Source organism: Melozone crissalis, unplaced genomic scaffold (assembly GCF_028551555.1).
Source record: "Melozone crissalis strain CALT ecotype California unplaced genomic scaffold, PUWL_Pcris_2 ptg000002l_1, whole genome shotgun sequence".
NCBI lineage: Eukaryota > Metazoa > Chordata > Aves > Passeriformes > Passerellidae > Melozone > Melozone crissalis.
The window spans coordinates 22,445,111-22,470,839 of record NW_026535780.1 but is presented as its reverse complement, the minus strand read 5'-3'; the positions used below and the strand labels follow the sequence as shown (position 1 = coordinate 22,470,839).

The window sequence follows — 25,729 nt, the reverse complement described above, 5'->3', positions numbered from 1 at the left end:
TTCTAATACTCATATAAGAAAATAGAGTGATGGTATTAAATAAATATCTGATTATAACTGCAACTCAATTACGTGGCAGATGCCTTATTCTTGGGAAATTATTCTTAAAATATATCTTAGGCTAAGAATTTTAATCTTTCTCTTACACTTAGCGAAGCAAAAACAGTACAGGGCTACCCATAACAGTCTCTGTTGTGTAAGTATTTTAGGAGATTTTTTCAAGGCTGGGCATGGATCTTTCCTGTACAGTTTACTGTAGGTCAATAAATAGGCCAATCTTAAATCAGAAAGAATCACAGACATTAATATTATCAGCTGGTTTCTAAAAGATCATATGAATTCATATCTCCATTCATTAACCACACTTATCAAAATATGGGAGTAATGTAGTAAACAATCACAGCCATTGCAGATATTTAAAAATTTGAGGGGAAAAACATCTCTGCTACATTTTAAAAACATACTTACAATTTAAGTACATTTACAATATAATACTGCACATTCATTACTTTATAATTACAATATAAGTACAATCTAGGAAAATCTTACAGACTCAAGCGTGAAGATGTTGTTCACAATCTCATTTGGTTTTATTCACTCATTTCAGTCATCTTTTTGCTGAGCTAAATATATTATGCTCTTTTAATCCTTCCTTTTAAGCCTCTTTGTCTAGCACATAACATTTTTGATACTTTTCAGCACCCTCTCTACTTTTATCAATACCCAGTTTTACAACAGAAGGCAAATTGGACATGATATTCCAGCATCTGCCATATGCAGAAGTACAGCTACCTCCCTCATTTCTTTTCCCTCAGTCCACTGTGACCCACAAGCTGTTTCAGCCACTGTTTCCCAGGATAGTCTCTCCAGTCCTGAAGACCCAGTCTGTGTAAATCTTCCTTGATTTATAACTTTAGCTTTAGAAGATTTACTGTACTTTCTACAAGCAGTATGCAAGCAAAGTAACCCAGATGCTTGGCCTCAGGAAATGCTTTCCAACATTTGCTGATGATAGCAGCAATGGTTTTATATTTACTTTCAGACATTTAAACACCAATTTCATTTATTATTCACAATTGATGAGTTTTTGTGGTTTATTTTTAGATTCCTGGTTAGCCATTTAAATTCATTTAACATTTCCAAAGAGAGAGTATGGGGATGTATTTAAATTAAATACCATGAGACAAAATGTCAAACTCCCTTGAAAAGTCAAAGCATATCAAATCTTTGCAAAAGTTCTATCACCTAAGAATTGAAACCACAATGAAGAATGGAAATCAGATCTTTTTTGAACATCTAATTTCCCATGAAACCATATTTATTATCATGTAAAAAATATGTAATTTTTTATTAACTGAATCATGTAATATTTTTTCCTTTATGTTCTCTGAGGATGAACAATAAAACTGTCTTAATTTTATTTGAACATTACACTTTTCATTTTACTAGACAAACCTTCAGCTGTCTAAAATCTGTTTTTCCAAGGTGTGTTAAAAATTAGCCTCAGAAGACCAAGATCTCTGAGCACAACTTACGCAGCCTGACTGACTTAAAACTTTAATAGTAAGTGAGGAGGATGTTACAGACCATATGTTATGACAGACTTCAAAGTAGAGAGTCATGCTCATGTGACAAGAATATATCACTTCTACAAATGCAGGACATACATTTATTCAGTGTGCTGCCTTTTCTTTTTCACTATCAACAAATTCATCATGTCCTTTATAGTGATTCCTGATATTTTGCTCCTAGTATGTACAAGAAAGAGTTGCTATTGTCCTCAAATCAGCCAGATGTGGATTTTTTCTGTCTTTACAACTTCTTATCAGTTTTTTGCAATTTACAATTTTTACTTATAGTCTTCTGCTATGCAGTAATTCTTGTTCCTACTTGTCATATATTGCTTTCATATATTTAGTTACCTTTACTTCATGGCTGAGTAAGTGTGGGCTGTTGGCCAGAGCTTGAAACACTACCTGATGTGTTAACAAATCAAACTCAGAGAAAGCAGCATTGCTTATTGCCAAGGACAGAATGCTGCCCTCAAATCTACCACAAAAAGAAATGTTAACTGGTGCTGCTGCAAAAACTGTGAAACTAAAATACTATAAAATTGTGTGGGTGTAGTCATGCATGCATGAATGCAAATTTCTCAGAAGAAGAAACATGATTTTGATTATTTCAGTGTTTGTCCACCACAGTTCATTGTGGAAGTTGCAAGTAAACAACAGATTTGCTTTTTTTTTTTTAACTATACATGTAAAGCCACAATTACTTGTGGAGTTTGGGAGAAGGACAGTTTTTGTAGCTATCCGTATGCACAGGGTATGAACAGCAGACAACTGACTAGAAGAAAACCTGAAATAATTTTTCTGCTTTTACTGCAGGGATGACAAATGGAAACACACAAGTCTTATTGGACGGAAAATCTCTCATAGTCAATAAATGATGAATGAGGATCTTATGGAGCCATATCTCCAGAACATATAACACTCTTCTGCCCTAACACAACAGAGATGTGGGCCTTATTCAACTCTTGCTCCTTATTGTTTCTAATTTCTATTGTTCGTGCAGACAATAAGCAGGAGAAGAGAGAAGTAGTTTATTTCATGTTCATAAACAAATGAGACTCTGGGAAAATCTGGGGTGAAAGAAGAAATGAAAGAACAGTACCAATTTTTGTAGTGATGCTACTTCAGAGCTTTCCAATGGAAGAGTGTACCTGGCTTTCTTATTAACTAGGATAATCATCAGTATTTTGCTTTAAAAGCATAGTTTTTCTTCTTACGTTGCCATTAACCATGGCAATTCTGTTTCTTGCAGGCATTCTTAAGCAAGAAACAGCAAAAAGACAAAGGTTTTTTTTATAATTTCTTTTTAATGAAGTATACAGTTACAGAGCTACAAAAACCATACTTTTACATAAGATTTCCTTGACAGCATGCCCTAGAACTCCCTTCCAACTAGAATCATAATTCTTTCTTGCCAAGACAGCTAGTCTAATTTTATCTTCCTGTGTTTTCAGCAATCCCAGTTGGAAAATTGTAGAGGATGCTGGCAAAAAACGGATCTGTGCAAATTCTCACTGCGTGCATTTCTTGCAATTAGGTTATGAGAAAAATCCAAAGACTATACTCTTAGGATTATATTGTGTGTTGTATATAATGGTAAAAAAATGCTCTATACCTACTGAACTTGTGTAAATACATCTTGATATTAGTAAAACAACTTTTTTTTAATCTCTAGAAGAATTGTGAGAAGTGAATGTACTCCTATTAGCTGTTACATGGTCTAATTTTAACATCAGCATCTCTGCTTATATATAAAGACTGTAACAGGGATGGAAATATATTTTTATATACAAAGGGAAAACAATATCTTACAGAACAAGTATTATCCATCAATCAAATAGCTATTTATGAACATCTTACCCTACCCAAACTCTGTAAATACCTGAAAGCCTCTTGCACAAGAGAACTGGAATAGCTTCAACTAAAATGCTAAACTGCATAATCTGTTGGGCATCATCCATAAGGTACATTTTAATAATATTTTCCAAACTAAACTATCTACTTGCTTTACTACCACATGGTTTTCCAGTTGTCAATGTCCACAAGAGCTAAGGCTCCCTGCTTACACTCCACTGCTTGGACAGGCGTCTATGGAACACTGCACAGTGTTGCGTAAGCTGACACGGAATCACCACCGCGGAACTGGGTTAAACTCTCTGTCCACAATTTTTGACCATTCTTTCTAATCACATTTTAAAAGCAAACTCTATAGGTACCAAAACAAGGATCAAATAAAGAGCAAAAAGGAAATTTAGAGCAAATGTGCAGAAGAAGTAGCATGAATGTTAGATGTTTCCTAACTCCGACCTTTAAAACTGAAGCAACGGTCAGTGATTTAACTAAGAGTATTTGTCTACAATACTGAACAGCAAAAAATCTCAAAAATAAAATACTGCACCTTCTGCAATATGATGATCTTCCTCATTTTTGGGGAAGAAGACTCTCATTACACCTGTGTTGATATAAATCAGAGGCAGGTTGCGGGAAGTCAGAGCGTGAGTCCGCATTGGTTGACCTGGTGACTTCCTTTTCTCCTTCTGACTCCTTGGCAACCTGGCTTGAAAAATGCTTGCAATTGCATTTAGCAAAGGAAAACAGAGGACCACATCAAAGGCCTGAGCAGAGAGAAGGATCTCATGGAGAAAATGAGGAGAACCATCAGTGTGACCTTCTGACAGCTTATGGAATGTTCTTCGTTCATTTCTTGATATCAGTTTGTGCCGGACATTTTTTGTCACAGCTTTGGTGTAAGTGAGAGAAAGAAATCCATGTTGCTGGTGTGAACCATCTAAAAGTTTTGCAGTTGTCTGTTTCAAGGAAAAATAGATAAATAAATAAACTGCTGCAAAAATCTACATGCAACATTCATAAATTACCATATTTCTGGTTATTTAGGATTCTGTATTTTTAGTAGCTTTCTACAGTAATCTAACAGTAAAAAAAAAAAAACAAAACACCTTTCATTTCAGTTTTTCCACACTTCTCTGCATTGGGTCATCTAAAACCACAGATTTCTGAACATATTGTTCTTTTCTAATTACGTATGTTTCACGAAACTCACATCTAATCAGGAAAAAACCCCTCATTTATTCAAGAAACTAAATTTGCCAAATCTTTCTGATATTTTTTAACACAGTTACATATTTTGATTCCTCCTTCATTTAAAACATTTGTAGATCTCACTCCCTTTGCATTGTTCCTTCTGTACGTGCAGACACCATAGCTGGTAAAATATCATTCGGGTACTAAGACAGCTTCACCCCAGTTCCACGTGGGTGTATAAACCACCCATAGTCACCTAAAAAGTACTGAACTGGTTTTGCCTCATCACTTCAGAGTATTTAATGAAAAAAGCTGTGCCACATACCAAAGTACATAATTTCATTAGACATTGTGTCGTTCTTTAAAAATACCAGATTCCTTTACTTAAGACAGATTTGTCTGGTTAAAGCTGACAATGAAATCCTTAGCTCCCCCAAGATGAATAGGAGAGCTTATATGTTACCTTTGAAAGATTTTATTTATTTTTATAAATGGAAAAATGTAAAAAAAATACTTTAACAATGTAATAAACATGTTGACAGAATTCTTTAAGATTATTTAAATATCAGTTTAATCATGTAAGGACAAAAAAAGCAACTATGTTTTGCAAATAGCTGCTTCTTTCAAGCACAGAAAAAAGCAACTATGTTTTGAAAGTAGCTGCTTCTTTCAGCATGTTAAATTTGACAGAAATCAATTTAATAAAATTTAAACATTGTTAGCAGAAGAACATCTCTTTCTTAAATACACAGGATACATAGTTTAAATGGTGGAAAACTGGAAGATTTTAAAATTAAATTAATTAAAACAAACTGGTAAATTTATTTACTATAAGAATTGAAACAAACAGAATAAGAGAAAGTATTTCCAATTGATTTTCATGATGAGAATAAATCAGACCATCCAGAACTTTCACTAACATCAAGTAATTTCATAGACCCACAGATAAAGAGGTCAATGTCATAACACATGAAGTTCTTCAAGGATAAAGAGGCAAGAAGAAAATTACTTAAATATCTCACATTGAGATATTCTGAATCAGCTAGTAATCTTCCAAGCATTTAAAAGGAAGACTCAATTATGGAATTACTATTGTTGCATTATGTAATTAGAGAAGCAATTTTATAAGGCTGCATAAAGGTATAGTGCAGTAATACCAAGTACTTAAATCCCTAAGTAGATATCAGAATTACACTAAAAAATGCAACATTTAGTACTGGCTTTTACATATTTGGCCTTCAACATACTGTGTGCGCTCACTTCTAATTTAAATGAATCTCACTGATTTCAGTGGTCTGTTGTTATGTACAAGGTTGTGAACCATCAACCTTCATTCCCCTATCTACTAAAAAATGACAACTATTACTAAAGGATGAGGTAGAAATAACACAAGTTACATAATCAATATCACCGAGAAATATGCTCAGTGCAAAAAAAAAATTAGATTACAAGAAATTAATTTAATAGTTTTTTTCTCTTTCTTTTTTGGCATTTATTAGTGAAAGTTCTGTATTCAAAAATTTTAAAAATATTCTTACAGAAGGAAAGAAGCCAGAGCAGTTACTGAAAGGATCCTGCTTGCTGATAGGTCGAACCAACAAGGTACGTCTGTTCAGCTTGTCAGTACAGGAAAGGAACACACCTCCATATTGCCCCAGAGACCAAGAATCTTCCCCAAGGCTGGAGGTAATGATCGAGGCATGGAAGATAGGAAGAAAAAAAAGAAACAAAAAAGTTGCTGTAAGCAAAAAAAAATTGTTTACATTTAACTTCCGTATTTCGATATAATTGCAAGATACCTATGCCATATCTTTCCCTAGAAAGCTGAAATTCAATCAGATCAAACAACCAAAAAAAAAGAGAGTAAAAAAAGTAACTGTAAAATTTTATATGAAAGGACAACCTACAGCAAGAGGTCAAGACACATGAGAATAAAAGTATAGTAAAATCTGGTGTGTAGAGACGTACCCTGGATTTTCAGCAGACAGCTTTAACAGAATGAGGAGAAAGATTACAAGAACGAAGACACTGCGAATGCAAATCTGTATTCATATGTTACAAAATTGGCATTATTTAAAAAAGTTAGCTTCTAAGTATTAAAATGTGCCTTGTACAGTTCTTGTAACCATTCTTTTTAATACATAGGAGAATAAAGCGAAGTAATTTGCTTAAGAAGACTTATTCAGGTAAGCACCTTAGTTTACTACAGAAATCTCACCAAAAGTTTTTCTCTGCATTGTAGAAAAATTCCTTCAAAATGTCCTGACTGCCAATCTCCCCCTGGCCTGGAAGACAGAAAGTTCACCTTATCTATTCTCTCCTTAAGTTTTAGTCCACAGAGATTTGCACATAGGAAAGGTAGTCCAAATAGATTGGAAAATATGAGAACAGTGACAATTTTGTCAAGTGGAGTAAGTTTTGAGTTTGTTGGGGTTTCTTAGGGATTTTTTTTTTGCTTGTTTGTTTCCCCTAAAGTTTGTTAAGATATTTCAAATATCTCTTGGGACTTCACAGAGTCATAGAATATCTTGGGTTGGAAGAAACCCACAAGGATCATCGAGTCCAACTCATGGCCCTGCTCAGCACCATCCCCAGGAGCCACACCATGTCCTCAAGATGTTTAAATGCTTCTTCAACCCTGTCAGGCTTGGTGCTGTGACCACTTCCCTGGGGAGCTGCTCCAGTGCCCAAGCAGCCTCTGGGTGAAGAATCTTTTTTTGATATCCAACCTAAATCTCCCCTGGCACAGCTTCATTCTGTTCCCTCTGGTCCTGTCACTGGATACCAGAGAGAAGAGATCAGATCTGCCCCTCCTCCTCCCTTCATGAGGAAGTTGTAGACAGCAATGAGGTCTCTCCTCAGTGTCCTCTTCTCCAGGCTGGACAGAGCAAGTGACCTCAGATGCTGCTCGCATGGCTTCCCTTCAAGGCCCTTCACCCTCTTTGTTGCCCTCCTTTGGATGCTGTCTAGTAGTTTAATAACTTTCTTGTGTTGTGGTGCCCAAAACCTCACACAATATTCAAGGTGAAGCTGCCCAGTTTAGAGCAGGGCAAGACAATCTCCATCCTTGCCCAGTTGGTGATGCCATGCCAGATGCCCCCAGAACATGCTCAGCACTCCTGCATGGTGACATGATTTTAAAAGATTTAAAAAAAATACAAATTTTAATTAGAAAATATTATATTCTATTATATTATATACAAACAGTAACTACATTTGTAATGTAGGCAACCAGAAAGGAATCAAAATAATTTTTAAGGTAGCTCATCAGGAATAAAATCATAAAGAAACAATGGTAACATTGCTAAGTTAATATGAAATCACCTTCCTATTGTACACAGGGAACAATAAGCATTCAATAAGACCTTGCAGACATTGGTTCCCAAGTCAAAACAATTTATGCTCCTAAATATTTCAGTTATTTTCAATGCCAACAGCCATGCTGAAGCTCTCAACTATGTTTTTCCACTCAAAGAGTAATGTAACTATTCTATTTTCTCCTAGTCTCTTAATTCCTAATGGAATTTGTTGATCTCTCATGGCAAATACTACCCTAGGCGATCAAAGCCTGCACAGGCTCTCTCTCTGTCAAGACTGGTGTGTTCATGGCCAACACAAACTAGAAGGTGGCACATGCCATTCTACAGAGCCGTGTGCCTGGGTGCCAAGTGACACAGTCACCCTGGTGCAGCAAATGATCCAGACAACAGGCCTTGCAGAGTGGGAAGGCAGACTGAATACACACAATATTGATGATGCACTGCTTGAGATTAATTACTGAAGTTTTACTCAGGTGTCTGCAGAGCACTGTGCCATGTGACACAGCAGAGACCATCAGCTCAGCTCTCTTCATTACATTAACTGCTGCTTTGCCACAGCAACAGATGTCTCTGAAAAGTGGAGTTGTTTCTCTTCAGCATGCAAGAGTAATATAGCATAAAGCATTAAACAATGGCACTTGCTAACACAACATGAACCAATATTTCAGGAATTTCCCATTCTAAAGTTAAGCTAAACTCTTTTCTTTTAATGGATCAAGAGAGCAGTAAGTGTGAAAAAACCACTCTCCTAAATTTGCAATGATTTCTATGTATTTATTTGGAATTAGATCTAATTCTGAGGAAACACAATTGTGATTTTTATTACTTAAAAGGTTAAAATAATTTAACTGAAATTGAATATCTACCTCAAATTAAGTTAAGAATTAAGAAGGAAAAAAAACCAAAACACCACCTGCCTTTGTCTTTCAGCCTGAAATCAAAGCATCACAACTCGCAGGAATTACCTGTTTCTGTAATGGTCAATATTGAAGCTTTCTATTTTACATTTAATTTTGGTATAGACATCTTGCATATCCACTGAGGCACTGAGATCCTCTAATTCACTGACAATGCAGACTTCTGCAATAGTCAAAGAAAATAAAAATTATTAGTTATTAATCTGAAACTTGAAGGATTTTAAACATGAAATATATCTGAGATGTTACATTTTGTAAATAGGATGATGCTATTTCTACTCAGTTTTCTCATAAAGCACTTTTATGCCACACTAGAATCCAAATCTTTCTATACAAATATATTGAGAAATATATATAAGGGGCTTCTAGTTTAGGTATTTAGCGCATAATTCCTAGGGGGGAAAAAAAGAAAAAAATATTTGCCAAGATATTTACTCTAATTATTCTAAATTTTTCTTTCTCTTGTGCAATTAGGTTTTTTTAAATCAAAGCTTCCAGTAAATTTCTTGAAAACTAGCCTTAAAAATGAGTCACTTTATTTTTTCACATTTCTATGGGCAAAAATGTTAATAGATAGGCAGCAGTATTTCCTAGAAAAAAAAATTGAAGTCCTGCAGTTTATGGAATCTGAGTTTCTTTCAAACGATTACTCTTGAATGATAATTCAACTACATCTCAAAGAGAAAAAAAGATAAGCTGTGCACAACACATATTTTACTTTTTAACACAGAAGTTGAAACTTCTCCTCTGAACCCTGCATTAAACTTCCTTTGACTTTAATGATTATATTATAGTGATCATATTAAATTGAAATTTGAAATTACCACTATTAAACTAGAATGGACTATATATGGACATACACAAAATATATGACTAAATCATATAAAAATGAAGCATGATTGGTTCTAAGGCAATAAATGCAGCACTCTACAGACATTAACTAACTTATTTCCAATTTAACTTAATCATCTGTCAACATGGAGGGGAAAGTTTATGTCAAAGAACAACACTGAATTTTAATTTGCATGCAGTAACCCAACTATGTTTTGTTGCTGTTATTTAAAATACAGCTCCAACCTTTATTTCTGTGTTATAGTGTTCAGTAATATTGATACAAGCTCTGAATAGATAATACTGTGCTGTAAAATAGGGTGTGCTATTTAAAACAGTACATCAGAAATTCAAATGGAATTTAAAATAGTATATTAGGCAGAATAATGCAAAATACCTGTGCCATTATTTCTAGGATCAGGAGCAAACAATTTTACAGTAATTTTTGGCAACATCCACTGCATCCATAGGCTGACACGTCCACTTGAAACTCCAATATTACTTGTTGTTTGTTCCAACGTAATGGAGTCTGAGAATGGAGAATCATCACCACCCTGAAGAGAATCGCCCTACAAAACAAAATCAATAGCTGAGGAAAAAAGAAGCATTGCTTTTCGCCACTTCTGGGGTTTTTTTTCTATCTCAACTGATATGGATGCACAAACTATAGAAATACAGATTCCCAACCAGTATATTTGAATTAAGCTATTTGTAACACCAGGAAAAGATAAACCAAGTATTTTTCTCTTTTCTCTGGTAGAGACAACAGACTACGGCAAAGACAGAATGGTAAAACTGTAAGGTTTTATGACAGGTCTCCTTGGCATAGCAGACTTGCCTTATTAATGCTACACTATGGAAACACTATCATCAATTTAAAACAAAGGCTAATAGGAATATTTGGAGATGCAATAACAAAAGGGATATGGAGGCCTGCACATATCTGAAAGGCAAAAGAAGGAAGAGTCACTGGAAGCACCAAATGAAGAGCCACACATAAAGGCCATAACACCTACACTATGTACACACTGCGTTTGAGCCAATTTTTCCCCCCTTGTATGTGCTTCCCTGTAATTTTGGAAAAAAAAAATCAGAAAATAATCTCTTTCTGTAAGAATTGGCAATATTTTATTTGCCACTTCCTAAATACTTCTGTTTAAAACATTATTGTCACTTGTAATATTCTTAAATGAATGAAATGTTGACAAATGAGCTTGTGGAAGCTTCTGTGCCATCAGTTATCTCTGTTTCTTCCCTAAAATGTTAAGGGCTCAATAAAGAAGACACAAAGATTAATGTTTTAGGAGAAGATGATGACAAATGAAAGCTATACTGAAAATTCTGTTATGAGGGCTTATTAGAGCAATGCAAGCATGTTCTGATAATATTTACCAGCCAAAGGACCTCAACCTGCTCCTTTGCTGGATCTTCCAGATAGGGAAAGAAAGACGCAAACATATAACTGCTCATCAGCCCCCAGTGTTTACAGCCTATAAAACTGAATGCAAGAGACACATAAGTCACTAATGTCATCCAGAAGCTCCTGAATATCCAGAAGCATCTCCACTTGCAACTCCACCATGTGTTGTAAATTTTCTTCATTCAAGCACAAAGAAAGGAAAAAGGTTTAGTCACTTTGATCCACTAAGACCAAGCTGTTTCTAAGATTAACAGACCAATAAATATCCAAATTCTTATCTTTCATTGAAGGTTTGTGGGATTGGGCATTGTAAAATATGATGAACAACATGTTTGAGATTTATCTAATTAAAAGCCAAGATTATTTCTATGGAGACACCTCAGAAGGCAGATCTACACAGTAAGCACTACAATTGGACTGAAACCATTTTAATCTGTCAGGCAAGAGTCAGAATTCATTTCAACTTCAGATGCTCATGAAAGCTTGCCTTCAGCAGCAAAATTAAAGTCTGACAGTACTTGCCTCATTCTGTAGCCCAAAGCTGGAAAATGCAGGTATGGAAGTTCTGTTATCAATCTATTTTCTGGATGGGTAGAACCTAGACCAAACCTAATGACATAGCTCATATGGAAGCATTTATGATGACAAATCACATTTTCATTCAACTCGGGCCTACAATTTAATTATAGGTTTCCTACAATTAGGAAGACACCATCTACGTTGTCAATAGCTGACTCAAAGAACTTTCCATTCCAGATACTCATTTGTATGAGGAAGGGAAAGCTTGTCCAACTAACTAGTGTATGCTTCAAGAAAATAACACCTAAACATGAGACTACAATACCTGCACCAGCTTAACAGATATAATATGATGTGATGTAATGAAAATTAAGATCCAGTTCACCTTCAATCCTCTATAGTGACAGTGGCTTTGCGTGTATCAAAATGCATGAATAAAAACAAGTATATTTCTATTTATTGTTGTTTATCTTATATAAGGCATTATTGCTTACAGCTCTGAACAGATTACCTGAAGAGCCACAGGTGATCATCTTTGGAAAAACTGTTAGACTCCTGAGGTCCAAAAAGCATTTGCTCCCTATCACATTCTAAGTAAAATAACCTCCTCACACAATCCCACTTGAAATATCTCACCAAATCATGGACTTAGCATCATCCTCTTGCTTATAGTGTTTGTTTACTCTTCCTCCTGTTTTATTCTTACACTGCCTGCAAGTTTAATTATTAAATATAGCAGGACTTGTCTCCTGCTGTGTATCTAATAATATTTAATGCCTGCCACAGCAGGACATGTCAATGGAGAAACCTCAGATAGCTCATTTTACTATGATGCATCTAGCTCCCAAACTGGAGTGGCACATTGAATATATGGCACCCAAGAAAATGAGGCAAAAAAAAAAAAAAAAAAAAAAAGGGCAAAACCTGCTAAATAACACATTCAGGGCAGAGGTTAACTTCCTTCTCACAAGCTGTGACTTGCATTTCTTATTTGCTTCTCCAGCAAAATCCTTCCTGCCTCTGGCCTTTTTGTCCAGTGCCTTGCTAACAGTGTCCTTGCAAGATATTTCCTACTATGTCCACAAAGAGCACTACTCTCTCCAGTGCCACTTAATTGTCCTACAAGTCAGCACTAACTGACAGTGACACGAGAGTAAATATCTTTTCAACATTGTAAACAAAATTCAGTTTTCTTCAAGGATGCCAGCACCTGTCCTTGGAATGAAAAAGCTCCAAGGGGAAAGCAGCCTTGGGGAGTGTCAGGCCTGCAAGCTCCCCAGCAACTGAAAGGATGCAGGCAGAGCAGTCACTTGTCCAGTGCTAACCAGTGTTAGTCCTTGCTTCTCCTGAAATGGCAGGCACCAGTAATAAGACAGTGACATAACCCAGCCATTCTGCTGTCCCCAACTATCCCTGTGAACCCTCTGCAAACACGAGCCTGCCTTCCTTCAACTGCTCTGCTCACCTGTAAAGCAATGAAAGGTCAGAGTGAAAAATGTATCCTTCCAAACCACAATGCTTTGAGACTCCTATCTCCTGTTTTAATGAGTCTTTATTTGCAAAGTCCTCATTGTTAGAGGACATCAGAGAAGCCTCAACCTATTTCATGACTTGAGATTCCACGCCATGAGAATGGCATTAGTTCTGATCATTTCAATTTCTGACAATCAATTCCTCTCTGTTTCTTTTCTATAACATCCACACAGCTTCTTTGACACTCTGCCTTTCAATAACTTCCCACACCTTCATAATTTGCCTTTGAATGATCGCCCTAAAAGATGATGATTCAGTGCTGGACTTTCACTGTATCTGAGATGACCCTTCTCATCAAAACTCACATGTTCTAAAAAGATGGTGGAGTCAACAGTACTTTGGTCAGATCCCTTCAGCAGGGCAGATCTGAAGGAAGGAGCCAGCCAAAGAGAATTTCCCTGTGCTGAGATCTTCAGATGGATTTCACAAAGTATCAAGACATAAAAGCCAATTAAGGTAAGAAAAGAGAAAAACAATACTTTGATATTTATTTACAGTTCAAGCCAATGTTCTTGACAATGATGATGTTCTGTGGACCCTTTTGTGGCTCTCTATTCCCTGCATTCTATAAAAAGCTTTCATTTTATTTTCTTTCTTTTTTTTTTTTTATCTGAGGAATATTTCAAGTTCTGCTTGTACCATAAACACGCTTAATTTTGCCAAACTGTAACTTAAAAATTGTGATGGAATGGGTGGGAATGAGAGACAGTCTCTTCTTGTGCTCCGCACATACCCCCAATCTCCCACTGAATATGTTCCAAAATGGATTTTGAATAAAAATCAACTTTGTTCTAAAATTTTGGCAGGTCTCTACATTTCTGATAGTTGAAAAAGAAGTAAACAATAGCTGATTAAACTTAAAGGGGTACACTTAACAGCAAATACGTATTGCCACCATGATAATTTTTGAATTTTATAATTGGATTCTTTTATTTCTGTAATTTAATGTTTTCAGCTGTTTCATGCATTTTGTTAGGGTTTTTCTCCACAGAGAGCTATTTTTATTTTGTGGTTTGAGTACAAAGATAACTTTACTGTGAAAAAAAGTCACACTATAATTTTCCCACACTTCTTTCGGATTATTTTTCTGAAGATATTAAATTATGTCTAATGGCTCTTAGAGAATCAGTCAGTTGATAATTTTGGCACAAGGTTACTTAAAACTGGATTTGTGAGATTTCTGAAGAACAGGATTTACCCTAGAGTTACAGATACCAACCCAGATGTATCATTAGAAGCTGGACCTGCAATTGCCAGGGTTTGGAATTCATTCTACCACACAGGCTGAAAATCCCAACAAGGGCCTCAACTCCCTGGGGCTTCACCTCACCTACAATTCTGTACTTGGGTTACTGCTTTCCCCCCAGAATTCCAGGTGACTTGGCCTTACTCCCCCGTGGTGTAGCTAACACTGGGTTGGGCTGTGGTGTCCAGCACTGATCTCCTGCTGGCAGCCATGGCAGCTGCAGAGCTGGTCCAGAGACAGCCCCAGCTGCTCAACACCCTGTCCCTGGCAGAGGGACACAGTGCTGCCTCTGCCCCCTTCAACAGTTCAACTTCAACATACTACCTATACTTTTTCTGCAGTGAAAACCTGTGTAAACAGCTGAATTGGCCCATTCCCTCTGCCAGGGGTAGATGCTCCTCTGAAGACAGAACATGTTGTATGACTGTCCTTTGGGAGGCAAACAAATGGAAGAGACTGCATTTCCTCTTAGCCCTCTGTTCATGGTACTGTAACCACAACCATTAGGCAAAGCCAAAGGGCCTGAAAAACAGATGGTCTGAAGTAGCTGACATATTTTTTTTATTTTTTATAAGCTCAAATTCACAGAAAATTTTTGCAGTAAAAAACTAAGAAACTGAAGTGAGACGAAAGACTCTTATTTCTCATCCAGTTTCAATTTTCATTTTGGATTTTCAGCACCCAGCATGTTATTGTTAAATATGTTTATGCATTACTTTTCTGCTCTGTTTCCAGATCTACTGAAAAATCAAGCCAGAGTCAGAAACTCTGAACTATTTTCCCACAACTTCTCATGCCAAGTCCTAAAATATACAATTTAATTCTTTTACCAATTGTTGCAAATTGACCAATATACTGAGTTTATTTTCTTACCAGAATTTATCTTTGTTCATCAGGAAGATCCAAACATATGAGGCCTTCATCCTTGGCCTGCCTAAAGCTCAAGGATGATCACAGTTTGGCCACACTAATGCTATGCCTTATCAAAATAACTTCTGCATTCTTGCTCAATCACTGAGTTTCCCCAAGGACTAAACACTTCTACCACTGTTTGTACTTAAGTAAACAGTAACAAGTGGCCTGTTGCAGTCTGCACTACCTTACCTTTTCCAAGGCAGGGATAGTAAAAATGATTAACTGTTTCCAGCCTCCAGTATTTAAGCCTCTCACTCATGTTTCCCTGTCCGACCACCACCCAGGCTAAAAGTCAGTAAGCCTAGGTAGCTTTATCCACGTCAAAACATGGTGCTCACATCAAGTTGTCAGCAAGAAAAGAATTAGACACAGCTTAAAATATAAATCATCCACAAATCACATAAACAAATTACCTTTTTTTTTTTTTTTTTTTACTATCTGATATAAATAGTTGTGCAAGTTTGCTTTCTTCTTTTATAGCAAGTCTGTTGCAGCTGAAAGAAGCTTTAAAAATAATCATGTGTCTCCCACAGAGCAAAACACAGCAACTATAAAATCTCTAAACTTAAAAAATCCCATAGCCATGACAGCAAGGCTGTTTTTGTTTGACACATTTCAAGATGTCAAGACTCAAAATTATAGAAATATATAAACAAAATACAGAGTCCGATAAAAAACTAACTTCAGGAAAATTTATTTCCCCAAGTCAAACCTACAGAAATATATATGATTATTTAATTAATCTATTCTAATATTGTCCCTTGTTCACTAATTCACTTAATTTCATTTAGATAATTTAGAATTTTTAGGAGAAGAAATTTTCTAGCCAGTGTATAACATTTTTTTGAGAATACAAAGAAAATTAAATAAATGAGGAAGAACATTTTGCAAAAGGGTAGGATATGAACTTGGACCCATAATACTAAAATAATCTTGGTACCATATGGATTAAAACATCACTGAGTAATTTCAGTTAATGCTCCAAGTACAATATGTACTCCAAATACTATCTATATAGACGCTCAAAAACAAATTGTTATTTATAAAGCTAGTGGTTTCTGATTGTAATGAGAAATTAATTTGATGTAAGTAGGGGGAAAACCATTATTTTTGTGACCACATTGTTTTCTTACTATTATTGCTTACCTTCAGTTCTGTATCCATGGCAATATTTTTCATAATTAAAATCATGCACATGTGAATATACACCAAACACAAGGCTATTCAAATAATCTACAAACATTTTAGTGAAACAACTTAAGAACTGAAATTCTAACCCAAACACCTTTTAATATCAGCTGTTTCTTTGGAGTGTGTGTACAATGCATATAAAAGTAGGCACTAGCAATCACCATTTCATTTTCTCCAAAACTGAGAAATAATATAAACTATGCAGAGGGCTAAGACAATCCTGGCCAAATGCTGAATATGTATTGCAATCAGAATCAAAATTACTGTATATTTGGTTGTGTTCCAGAACTGTTCAATGAGGTGTCCCTAAAGTTGCTGGGGCTATCCTGAGACTGAAAGCCAGTCATTCAGAAAAGTATCCCTACATTCTTATAGATTTATGTTAAAAACAAAGCACTGAATACATGTGATACCTTGGTATACCTTCAATTCATCTGACACATTTTTGACGCGCTATTGGAGCATAAACAAGGTCAACTCACTATTTTAACTTGCAAACCTGACAGGGGCACTAAGAAAACCACGAATACTATGCCTGTGCAGTTGCAAAGCTTCCTCTGACCACCCATTCTACTCTATAGCAGCTACCTGGTGACTTCCGGCCAATGTTTCTCATGGGTGAAGTTTAACACAGCATTCATGCCGATAAAAGCATTAGCCTGCTTTCCTCAGTGTGGCACAGGACTCCTCCCTTTGCCTTGAATATTTTACAGTCTCAGGCAAACACTGACATTATGATCAGGTACCAGATCTCTCCAGGCAGTTACACAGTGTTATAAATTAAGGAAGCAGAAATACATAAACCCAAGTAGCCAATCTTGTATCTGAAGATGCATACCCAAATGCTCGTGCGACAGAGCCACAAAAGCAGTGTGAGACATGGACAGCTGGGACAGGGGAATGCACTGAGCTCCAAGAGTAGGTCATAGATGGCACCGTGGTTCAACAGTGGCTGGATGGAGGTGGGGTGAGCACACAGCTGGGCGCAATGCCAACTTTGGAAGCCTTTACAGCCCAGTACCTCTCCTGGTTGCCAATGCAATTTACACACAGTACCCCCCTACTGACCCAGCCATCAGAGTTACTGGCTGACTACTTGGAACAGCTCACAAGCAGCACAGGTATCAGCAGTATTTTCAAAACAACACTTACTATTCTGCTAATTCTGGACTTGAAAAATGGCTTATGCTTCTTGACCTGAACACACTAACCACAGTTTTCTGCCACAAGATACTACACACTCACTTCAAAGAGAAATAATAAATATATTATACAATAGAAACAATAATAAATATAGCCCAATACAGCAAATATTTTTTCTCTCTTTTGTTCCACCAAAATGAGTAATAAAGTACTGCTCATTAGGTTATTGGGGCAAGCCACCTGGATTCTACTACTCTGATTTTTCTGATTCTTCTTTGACTGCACACCACTACATTTTGTAGGTCAGAACTCACACAACACATTCTTTTAAGAAATAAAAAATACCTCTGTAGTGGTTCCAATGTCAGCAGATGGGCTGTATGTGCTGGTATCTGGTGGAATGGTACCAATGCTACTTTTAACTGGGGAGCTAGGAGGAACAGGTCCTGTCATGGTTTCAGTATAGACAGAAGATACAGATTGATATAGAACTCCTTTCCTCTGAATTTTATTCCAAACTTTACTTGTGATCTCAGCCAGTTCATACAGAAGCTGCACCTGAAGGAAAAAATAAAACTTAATTTTAGGATGAAGCTCTTCTTAACAAGGTGAAGGAAAAATCATCAAAGTCCTCCACTGAGACTTAAAACATAGCAGAACTGAACTTCTCACCATTTAGAATGTTCTGATAAGCAAATACATTGCAAATAAAATAATTAACATCATTTACAGTATATTGAATTTAATAAAAATAATCTATTTTTTGTGTAAACATATGGCACATAGCTCAAAAAAAAATATAACATGGTCTTGTAAAACTTTTACTAATAAAAATTATAACAATTAAGCAAAGGTAATTTAGCATATATTTCATACATATAAATACTGTCTCTAGGAAAAGGCATGTAAACTTTATAAAATAATAGCAATGCAAAATTAATCGCTCCAATACTATTAAAATAATGATCCCATGCAGCATATGAAACTGATCTGGCTTTGGAAGAATATTCACCATGAAACTCAACAGTCTCCCGGCATATGTCATTCCAATATTTAGAAACACACTGTTTAACTTGCACATTGTTTGACTCAATTCTAAGATATTTACATAAGTTTTTGTAAATAGGCATTAATCATGGAATTTGTATGACAACATATTGGAATATACTGTATAAAAAAAGGTCAGTGAAAACTGAAAATAATATATAAGCAGATTCACAGCTGGATACCATACCAAAGTTGCCATTATAAAAAATTTAAATTCTCATATTTATAAGAACTTTAAGCCTCAGGACACTTTTGTTCTATGAAGCTGGCTTCTTATGTGGGCAGAACAGATGCAGAAAAACACTGCTGTCAATCTATATTTGATATAAAACAGTACTTGATTTTGTGCGTGAGAATGTGTGATGAAGTCTCAAAATACACGGTGCAGTCTTTTCTTAAGAGGTGAAATGCTGGAATTTTATAAAAACCTTCTTAATTCAACTTGGATTTTCTTTTGAAGTTTCAAGGTTTACACAGAGCAGGTCACATAATCTTTTGACAGAATTTTCCTTAGAGGAAATAAACTTCACAGTACATTTTTTTCCCTTCATATACAGGGCAATCTACAGCCAAACAGCTCTGGCTCTGGTGAAGAACTCCTTCAGTCATGCTCTAAAGTATTTTGTGTCTGTAGCACTCTGATAGGCACTGGTAACTTTTAAATAACCAAATTCAAATTTCTAAGTTTTCCCGAGTCTTTTCCATGTAATGCAGGAAGCTCAACTAATGTCCTAATGCAACTAACTAATGTAACGTCCACCCAATTGATTGACTAATATAACATTAACTGGTGTTGACACTTTGCTGGCAAAATTATCTCTAGAAATTTAAGAGGATATAGGCAGATGTCCAAATCATACAAGCCAGCAATTTCCCCATGTCCCAGTTTTTTTCCAAGAAATCAAAAGACAGCGTAATCTATGTTTTTATGTTTTAATGAAGCAGGCCTTTCAGAAAATTGTTTATGCTATTGTTCCTAGGCAGAAAGTAATGCAAAAGAAGGAACTTGTGTTTACATATATGTTCACATACAAGGCAAAGAGGTTTGTCATCAGTTAATCCAACACTGAAAGGCTCAAATCTTACTGGGGTTTCAGTAGTCATAATCATTACAGCTAATAATTACTTATCTTGTCAGAGACACTTTTTTAAATTGCTCAGGCTAGAATCTCTCCAGCCACTCTGAAACAGTGGTTATTTCAGACAGCAGTAGCCATGTCTCTGAACATCACCAGCAACCAGCCAACCAAGCAGTATGATCAAAATACTCTATCCCACTCTGAAGCTAGGGACAAAATAAGTTTGTAGGTACGTGGTTTGTGGTAATTGGGAATGGGGCTACAGCTGGAAAAAAAATATGAACAGTATTGAAGGCCATGGAGTTCCCAGGTGCACTGAGCAATCACCAAAGGGAACAGAGGGCACACAGGTGCAATTCATGAACATGAGGGGTATAAAAGGCTGGGCTAAAGAACAAGAAGGGCAGATGCTTGCAGCCTTCTGAAGTGATGTGATTTTACTCTGTATGGACAAATGCTTAAAGCCTTCTGAAATTACATGGTGATACTCTGTGTATCGTGGCCGTCACAACTGCGATGTAAGTTCAGCAAGTTCTGTTAGAGGGAGATGATTTTCACAGTTATGTCAAAAGGTGAAAATATCAAAAAGCCTCACAATAAAGCCTCATTAAAACAAATTAGATGGCACATGTCTACATGGAAATAAAATTTCAAAACTTTGATAAAGTCACATCTTCGGCAGATTATTTTTAACGCACTTTATTTCATTCCATTGGTTGTTACTGACTAAACTGGAAGGATTCCTTTTACTCTTATTGGCTGTGTGCTTTCACGTGTGTAATCTCAGTATTTTACAAATACATTTCTGATTATATGAGAAGGGCTAGTATAAGTGTAAGGCTTCTCTCCTTTCTAAGTATTTTTGAGCATGTATAATAATTATTTTTAGAACATACTATTTAAGAGAAGAAAAATGGTAGGACAAAAAGGGTAACTGCCAGTATTTGTTAAAAAAGGCTTTCCCCTCTCACTGCTTCCACTCTCTCCTCAGCAAAATCACACATAACTCAGTAAGACCCCACTGACTACTTGGCAAAATCTGTAAAGCTCAATATGTTACAGCATTTTATACTTTAAAAATAACATATTACTACAAAATTGAAAACTACAACCAAGGGCAACATCCTGGCAATTTTGCACACTGGAAGTATCTACTGACTTTACAGCCATCAGAACATGGTTTCACATTAAATCATAATAGTCATATAAATATAATACTTCACCTTTGCTACCATTTAACAAATTCACCAAATTTCACCTAATTGGAGGCTGTCATCTACAGAAAAAATACAGCCTGTCACTGTAAGGAATCAAATTTCATACTGTGAATTTATGACTATCAAATGCTGTTTATGGAACTGCATTTTTCATCTTCTATCCTTCGACATCTGGTTCAAGAAGACTGATTGCCTTTTTTCTTCCCTTTTGCATAAGAAAAGAAGAAAGGACAAGTAAGGCACATGTAAAGGAGAAAAGGCATTTCCAGAATCTTTAGTAAAATCAAATAATTTCTCTGCATCCTTTCAGTCATTAGAATACTTCAGTAAGTTAGTAACATCACAGTGTACAAGAACACCCTTTAAGACAACAACATTTGATCTAATATTCCATATTACAATTTCATCTTAACAGTTCACTATTTAACAGCATATAATACAATTTATATGTAGCTTAGAGTTTCAGTTTTTTAGTGGAAATATTTTCTTACAGTTTGCAAAACAAATTACTTGATTACACTTTAACAGGAATGCTTGAAAAATATTGTATTTTTCTATTTTCTTTTTAGTTCTCAACTCACATTGAGGTAAGACATGCACTTATACAATGCCATTCCACTTTTAATATTATTAAATACCTACTATACTTGAAATTACAGCAAACTAGGTCCAAGTAATTAAAATATAAGATGTGCCTTCTGAAGAAAATCTAAGAACACCTTTTCTTTTTAATAAAAACAAATTAGGTGGTAACTTTTGTTTACATGAATTCATTTGTTTTTTCTTCCTTTTACTGCCAGATACCATTGTTTGCCTAAAAGACACTTTATGTTCAAAGAAACGTTAGTTCCATGAAAATGTAGCAAAAAAACTACATTAAACCACTTCAATATAAGAATCCACAGTGACAGCAGAACAGTATCATAGCATTTAATGGTACATCTGCAATTCATTTCACTCCATCAGCCAAAAGATGCATTTATACTACAGCTATTACATTTGGAAAAGAGTTTAAATTACAGAAGCTGAGAGAGCTTCAAAGCAAATCTCAATCTAAGCACCTTGATCTTGATGGCCCAGTTAAAAAAAAATTAAGATAGAGCCCCTCTTCATGAAAATGCAGATCAATCGTACTTAAATCAAGTTATTTTTAATTTCCTTTTATAAATCAATTAAATGTACCAACCTGGGGGTTGGAGCATTTTATTTCAAGGGACTCAAGGTCGACGTGGAGGCAGACGACAAACGAGTGTCTGGATTCCGGCCCTGAAGAAAGCAGTTTCTGTGAAGTCACAGCTAAAGTAGAAGTGCAGCCCATTGGTTCTACCAAATTAAGAGTCATCTGTTGTCCAAGAAGGGTATATACACTGAAATGATGCAGACTAATTGTCCATGGAAAAGCATCACCTAGTGATTAAAAAGAAGGGTGTTAAACAGTTGAACAATTACTTAATAAAAAGTAGGGTATTAATTTCACAAAACTAGCAACGGCCTTATTCTAAACCACCTTAGAAGTCAGCAAGTGCAATCCACAACCATTAAATTGATCCCAAACTGTCATAAATATAATTCAACCATTATTTCCAGTGCTATACTTCAAAATCTAACAATAGCAATACATTTGTTACAACTTCTAAAAACTGAAACCCACTGGGAATTTTTACTCCAAACTGTGAACATGTACAACATAGTCTTCAAAGAAATCTTTCTTCTTCATATAATTTTCCTCAAACTGAGGAATATCTAGAAAACACTCCCCACTTTTTTCAGCGTACGGATGCAGTTCAGAGGCAAGTCCTTCTATTATATACTTATATCTGTTTACAGGTTGTAATACTAAAAAAGTGAATTCTTTCATTTAAAAGTCTACAGGTTGCATCTCAATACAGTGGTGCTGCAGAGTGAAGCCTATTTCATTGCTCAGTTGACAGCTCTTTCCACTGTCTCACTTAAACTTCCTAGATGATGGATTTTCTAAAACAAAATTATTATGGACACTTACTTAGCAATTAATTTCTCATATTTAGGAAGAAGCCTACCCAGAGAGGTTCCTGGCATCCTACCAGGAATTGTTATCAGGAATAATCACCGAGGGAATTGGGGGTGCACAGCTGAACAACAAAATGCCTACAGCTTCTGTACAATCAGTTTTCTTTAGGTTGTCAACAGATGAAACATAAAAGTTTCCAAAGCAGGATCACAGAACTATTCAGGTAGTTCTTTAAAGGGCCAACAGGAACTCCTTTTGGTAAAGGAAAATTTTCAACAGTTCTACCAGCTAGAGTTGAGAGGATTTGAGCACACAGATTACAGGAATTGAATGAAATTTGAAACAGAATCCCTGGGGTGGGTTGACCCTGGCTGAGTGTCAGGAACCCACTACAGCTGCTATCACTCACCTTACTCAGCTGGACTAGAAGAGAAAATTTAACAAAAGGCTGGAAAACAGGGGGAAATAATTCACCTGTTACTGTTCATGGGCAGAACAGATTCAACTTGGGAAAGACCATTTGGAGCCAGTTGGAACTGGCTTTGTTGGATTTGAGGAAAGCTTCTGGAATGTTCTCAGAGATGTCGGCCCTGCAGCCCACCCCACTACCAAAACCTTGCCATGTAAAGCAAATACAATCTCACATATGACAGCCAGGTCCCAGAGGAAAAAAATTAGGCTCTGGGAGAAACACTGAACCAAAATTCAAAGAATGCTCAAAATACATGAGGAAAATAAGGCAATCAAAGATACGTGGATAATTCTAATTTTACTTGAAACAGATACAGGTTTTTGCTCTTCACAGGTATAAGAACATAATATTTTAGGGGTCTTTGGAGTTTTTTTTGTTTGGTTTTGTTTACTTTAAAGAAAATCTTCATCCCATTTTTCAGCTTTCCTACTGAGGAAGTTGGGCCTTTTTGTCACCACTTGAACAACAGAGTCTGTGCCCAGCATGTGAATTTTCAATCCACCAAAAGCAACTGCCTGTCCCAATATGAAGTAATGTAAAAGCAGCTGGATGAAGTGCCAGGTCTAGACACAGCAGGCTGCTGAGCATCCACAAACTTTAGCCATATCTGAAACAGTCTTAATCTTTGCAGGGAGAACACAGAAGAAGAAAAGTTCTCCTTCCTGCAGGAAAATTCAGAAAGTTATTTGGTATGAAGTTTTATTTTTCAAAATTTTGGCCTAAGCCATGGATAAAGAGTCCAAATTAATGCCCCAGAAGCATGGGAGCCAGGCTTGAGAATCAGAGGAGAAAACGGTAGACAAATGTACACTGGGCTGGGCCCCTTGGGGTCTCACAGGACAATAAAAAATTCAAACCAGTGTTTTTAAACAATATATGAAGAGTGTGTTTGCTGCCTGGTGTGACCTACAGTCAAAAATGTACTGCTGAGAAATCACAACACTAAGAACTAGCACCAACTGTTAACTGTAACCATTTAAAGAAATTGGAAGGGTTTTGAAATTAAAAGAAAGCTCCATTCCAACATCTTTTTACCATAGTATTTTAGTAAGACTTCTATTTTTTCTTCCACAGGTGGCTTCAGCAATATATTTATATGTCCAAAAGTACATATCAGAAAACTCTGTATCTCATCCTAGGAACAAACTGAAAACTTCAATAGTTTATTTTGAAGCTATTACATACTGAAGAATTTGGTTCAAAGAAACTTGAAAATATTTTCAAAAGGTTTGCAGATTAAAAGTTTTGAAGCAATTAATTCATGCCTTTTTCCAAGTTCAGTCATCCAAGAAATACAAAAAAATAATTGTAATAGATGGAAAAAATTCAAATGCAAAGTCAACTCCAATGGCATGTTTCTAATTATTACATATGAACTTTGTTTTTCTCTGTGAACACCACAGTAAATTAACACAGTTTATATTTCATGGATTAGAAAGAAAGAATATCTATGGAAAAAAAACAGTGGTAGCTCTACTAGACTGCACACAATATCTAAGTTAAAGGGAAAACGATGATAAAATGTTATCAATTTACAGAAACTGCAGTATATTGAAAAAATACTGTAGTAAAGACACAGTGAATTTACAGCTATGAAATTCCCCCAATGTCACCAGTTACCTCCTCTTCAGCTCCATAAACACTGTATGCCTGTTCTAACACTTCACAGGAACTGTGCACCTGATAAATCCTTGTTTTGTTGTTGTACCTATATCTTATTTGGTTTTTTAAACATGTACCTTCATTCATTTTCAAATTTGTTTTATGAAACTATTAAAAAATAATTCAAAGCATCTAAACATCAAAAGCAACACTGCTTATAGGATTTTCCCATAATTTAAAGAATGATTTCTTGGTAGAAAGGAAATTGCCATATTTAGCAAAATTTTCTCTACATCTAACCTTGGAATCTACATATAATATTTATTTTGTCACCTCATTGATGAAATTCTGAAATATTTTAAGTAAATTGGGAAAACTGGAATTGCCTTTAGTGGAACTACATTACACTCAACATTTGTTATGGCAAGATTGCAAAATATACACATGAAAGTCCCCTACTATGGTTGAAGATTCTGGTCAATTCTGATCTATTACTATAATAAATCCTTATTTTTAATTTTGTAGAGCACCATCATTGATTTGTATTTAAAAATTTATTATTTAAACTATTTCAAATGCTTTGATAACTTCTTAAATTTATAAATACTACTACCAGGTATTTGGCAGTTGACTGACCCAACCATCAGACAGTAACTGTGTTAATCTGCTACTTG

The 25,729-nt window shown here is 35.7% G+C and overlaps 1 protein-coding gene across 3 annotated transcripts in view; it reads right to left on the bottom strand.

Moving 5' to 3' along the window:
• VPS13B (vacuolar protein sorting 13 homolog B) overlaps nt 1-25,729 on the bottom strand; it is a 433,545-nt gene that overhangs the window by 177,608 nt on the left and 230,208 nt on the right. For all 3 annotated transcript variants that reach the window (XM_054270120.1, XM_054270137.1, XM_054270129.1), the window contains exons 24-29: nt 22,178-22,398; nt 17,994-18,206; nt 10,079-10,250; nt 8,899-9,013; nt 6,152-6,293; nt 3,970-4,378 (exon numbers count right to left, since the gene is read on the bottom strand). In XM_054270120.1, the coding sequence (XP_054126095.1) occupies nt 3,970-4,378; nt 6,152-6,293; nt 8,899-9,013; nt 10,079-10,250; nt 17,994-18,206; nt 22,178-22,398 (1,272 nt within the window). The remainder of the gene's footprint in view (nt 1-3,969; nt 4,379-6,151; nt 6,294-8,898; nt 9,014-10,078; nt 10,251-17,993; nt 18,207-22,177; nt 22,399-25,729) is intronic.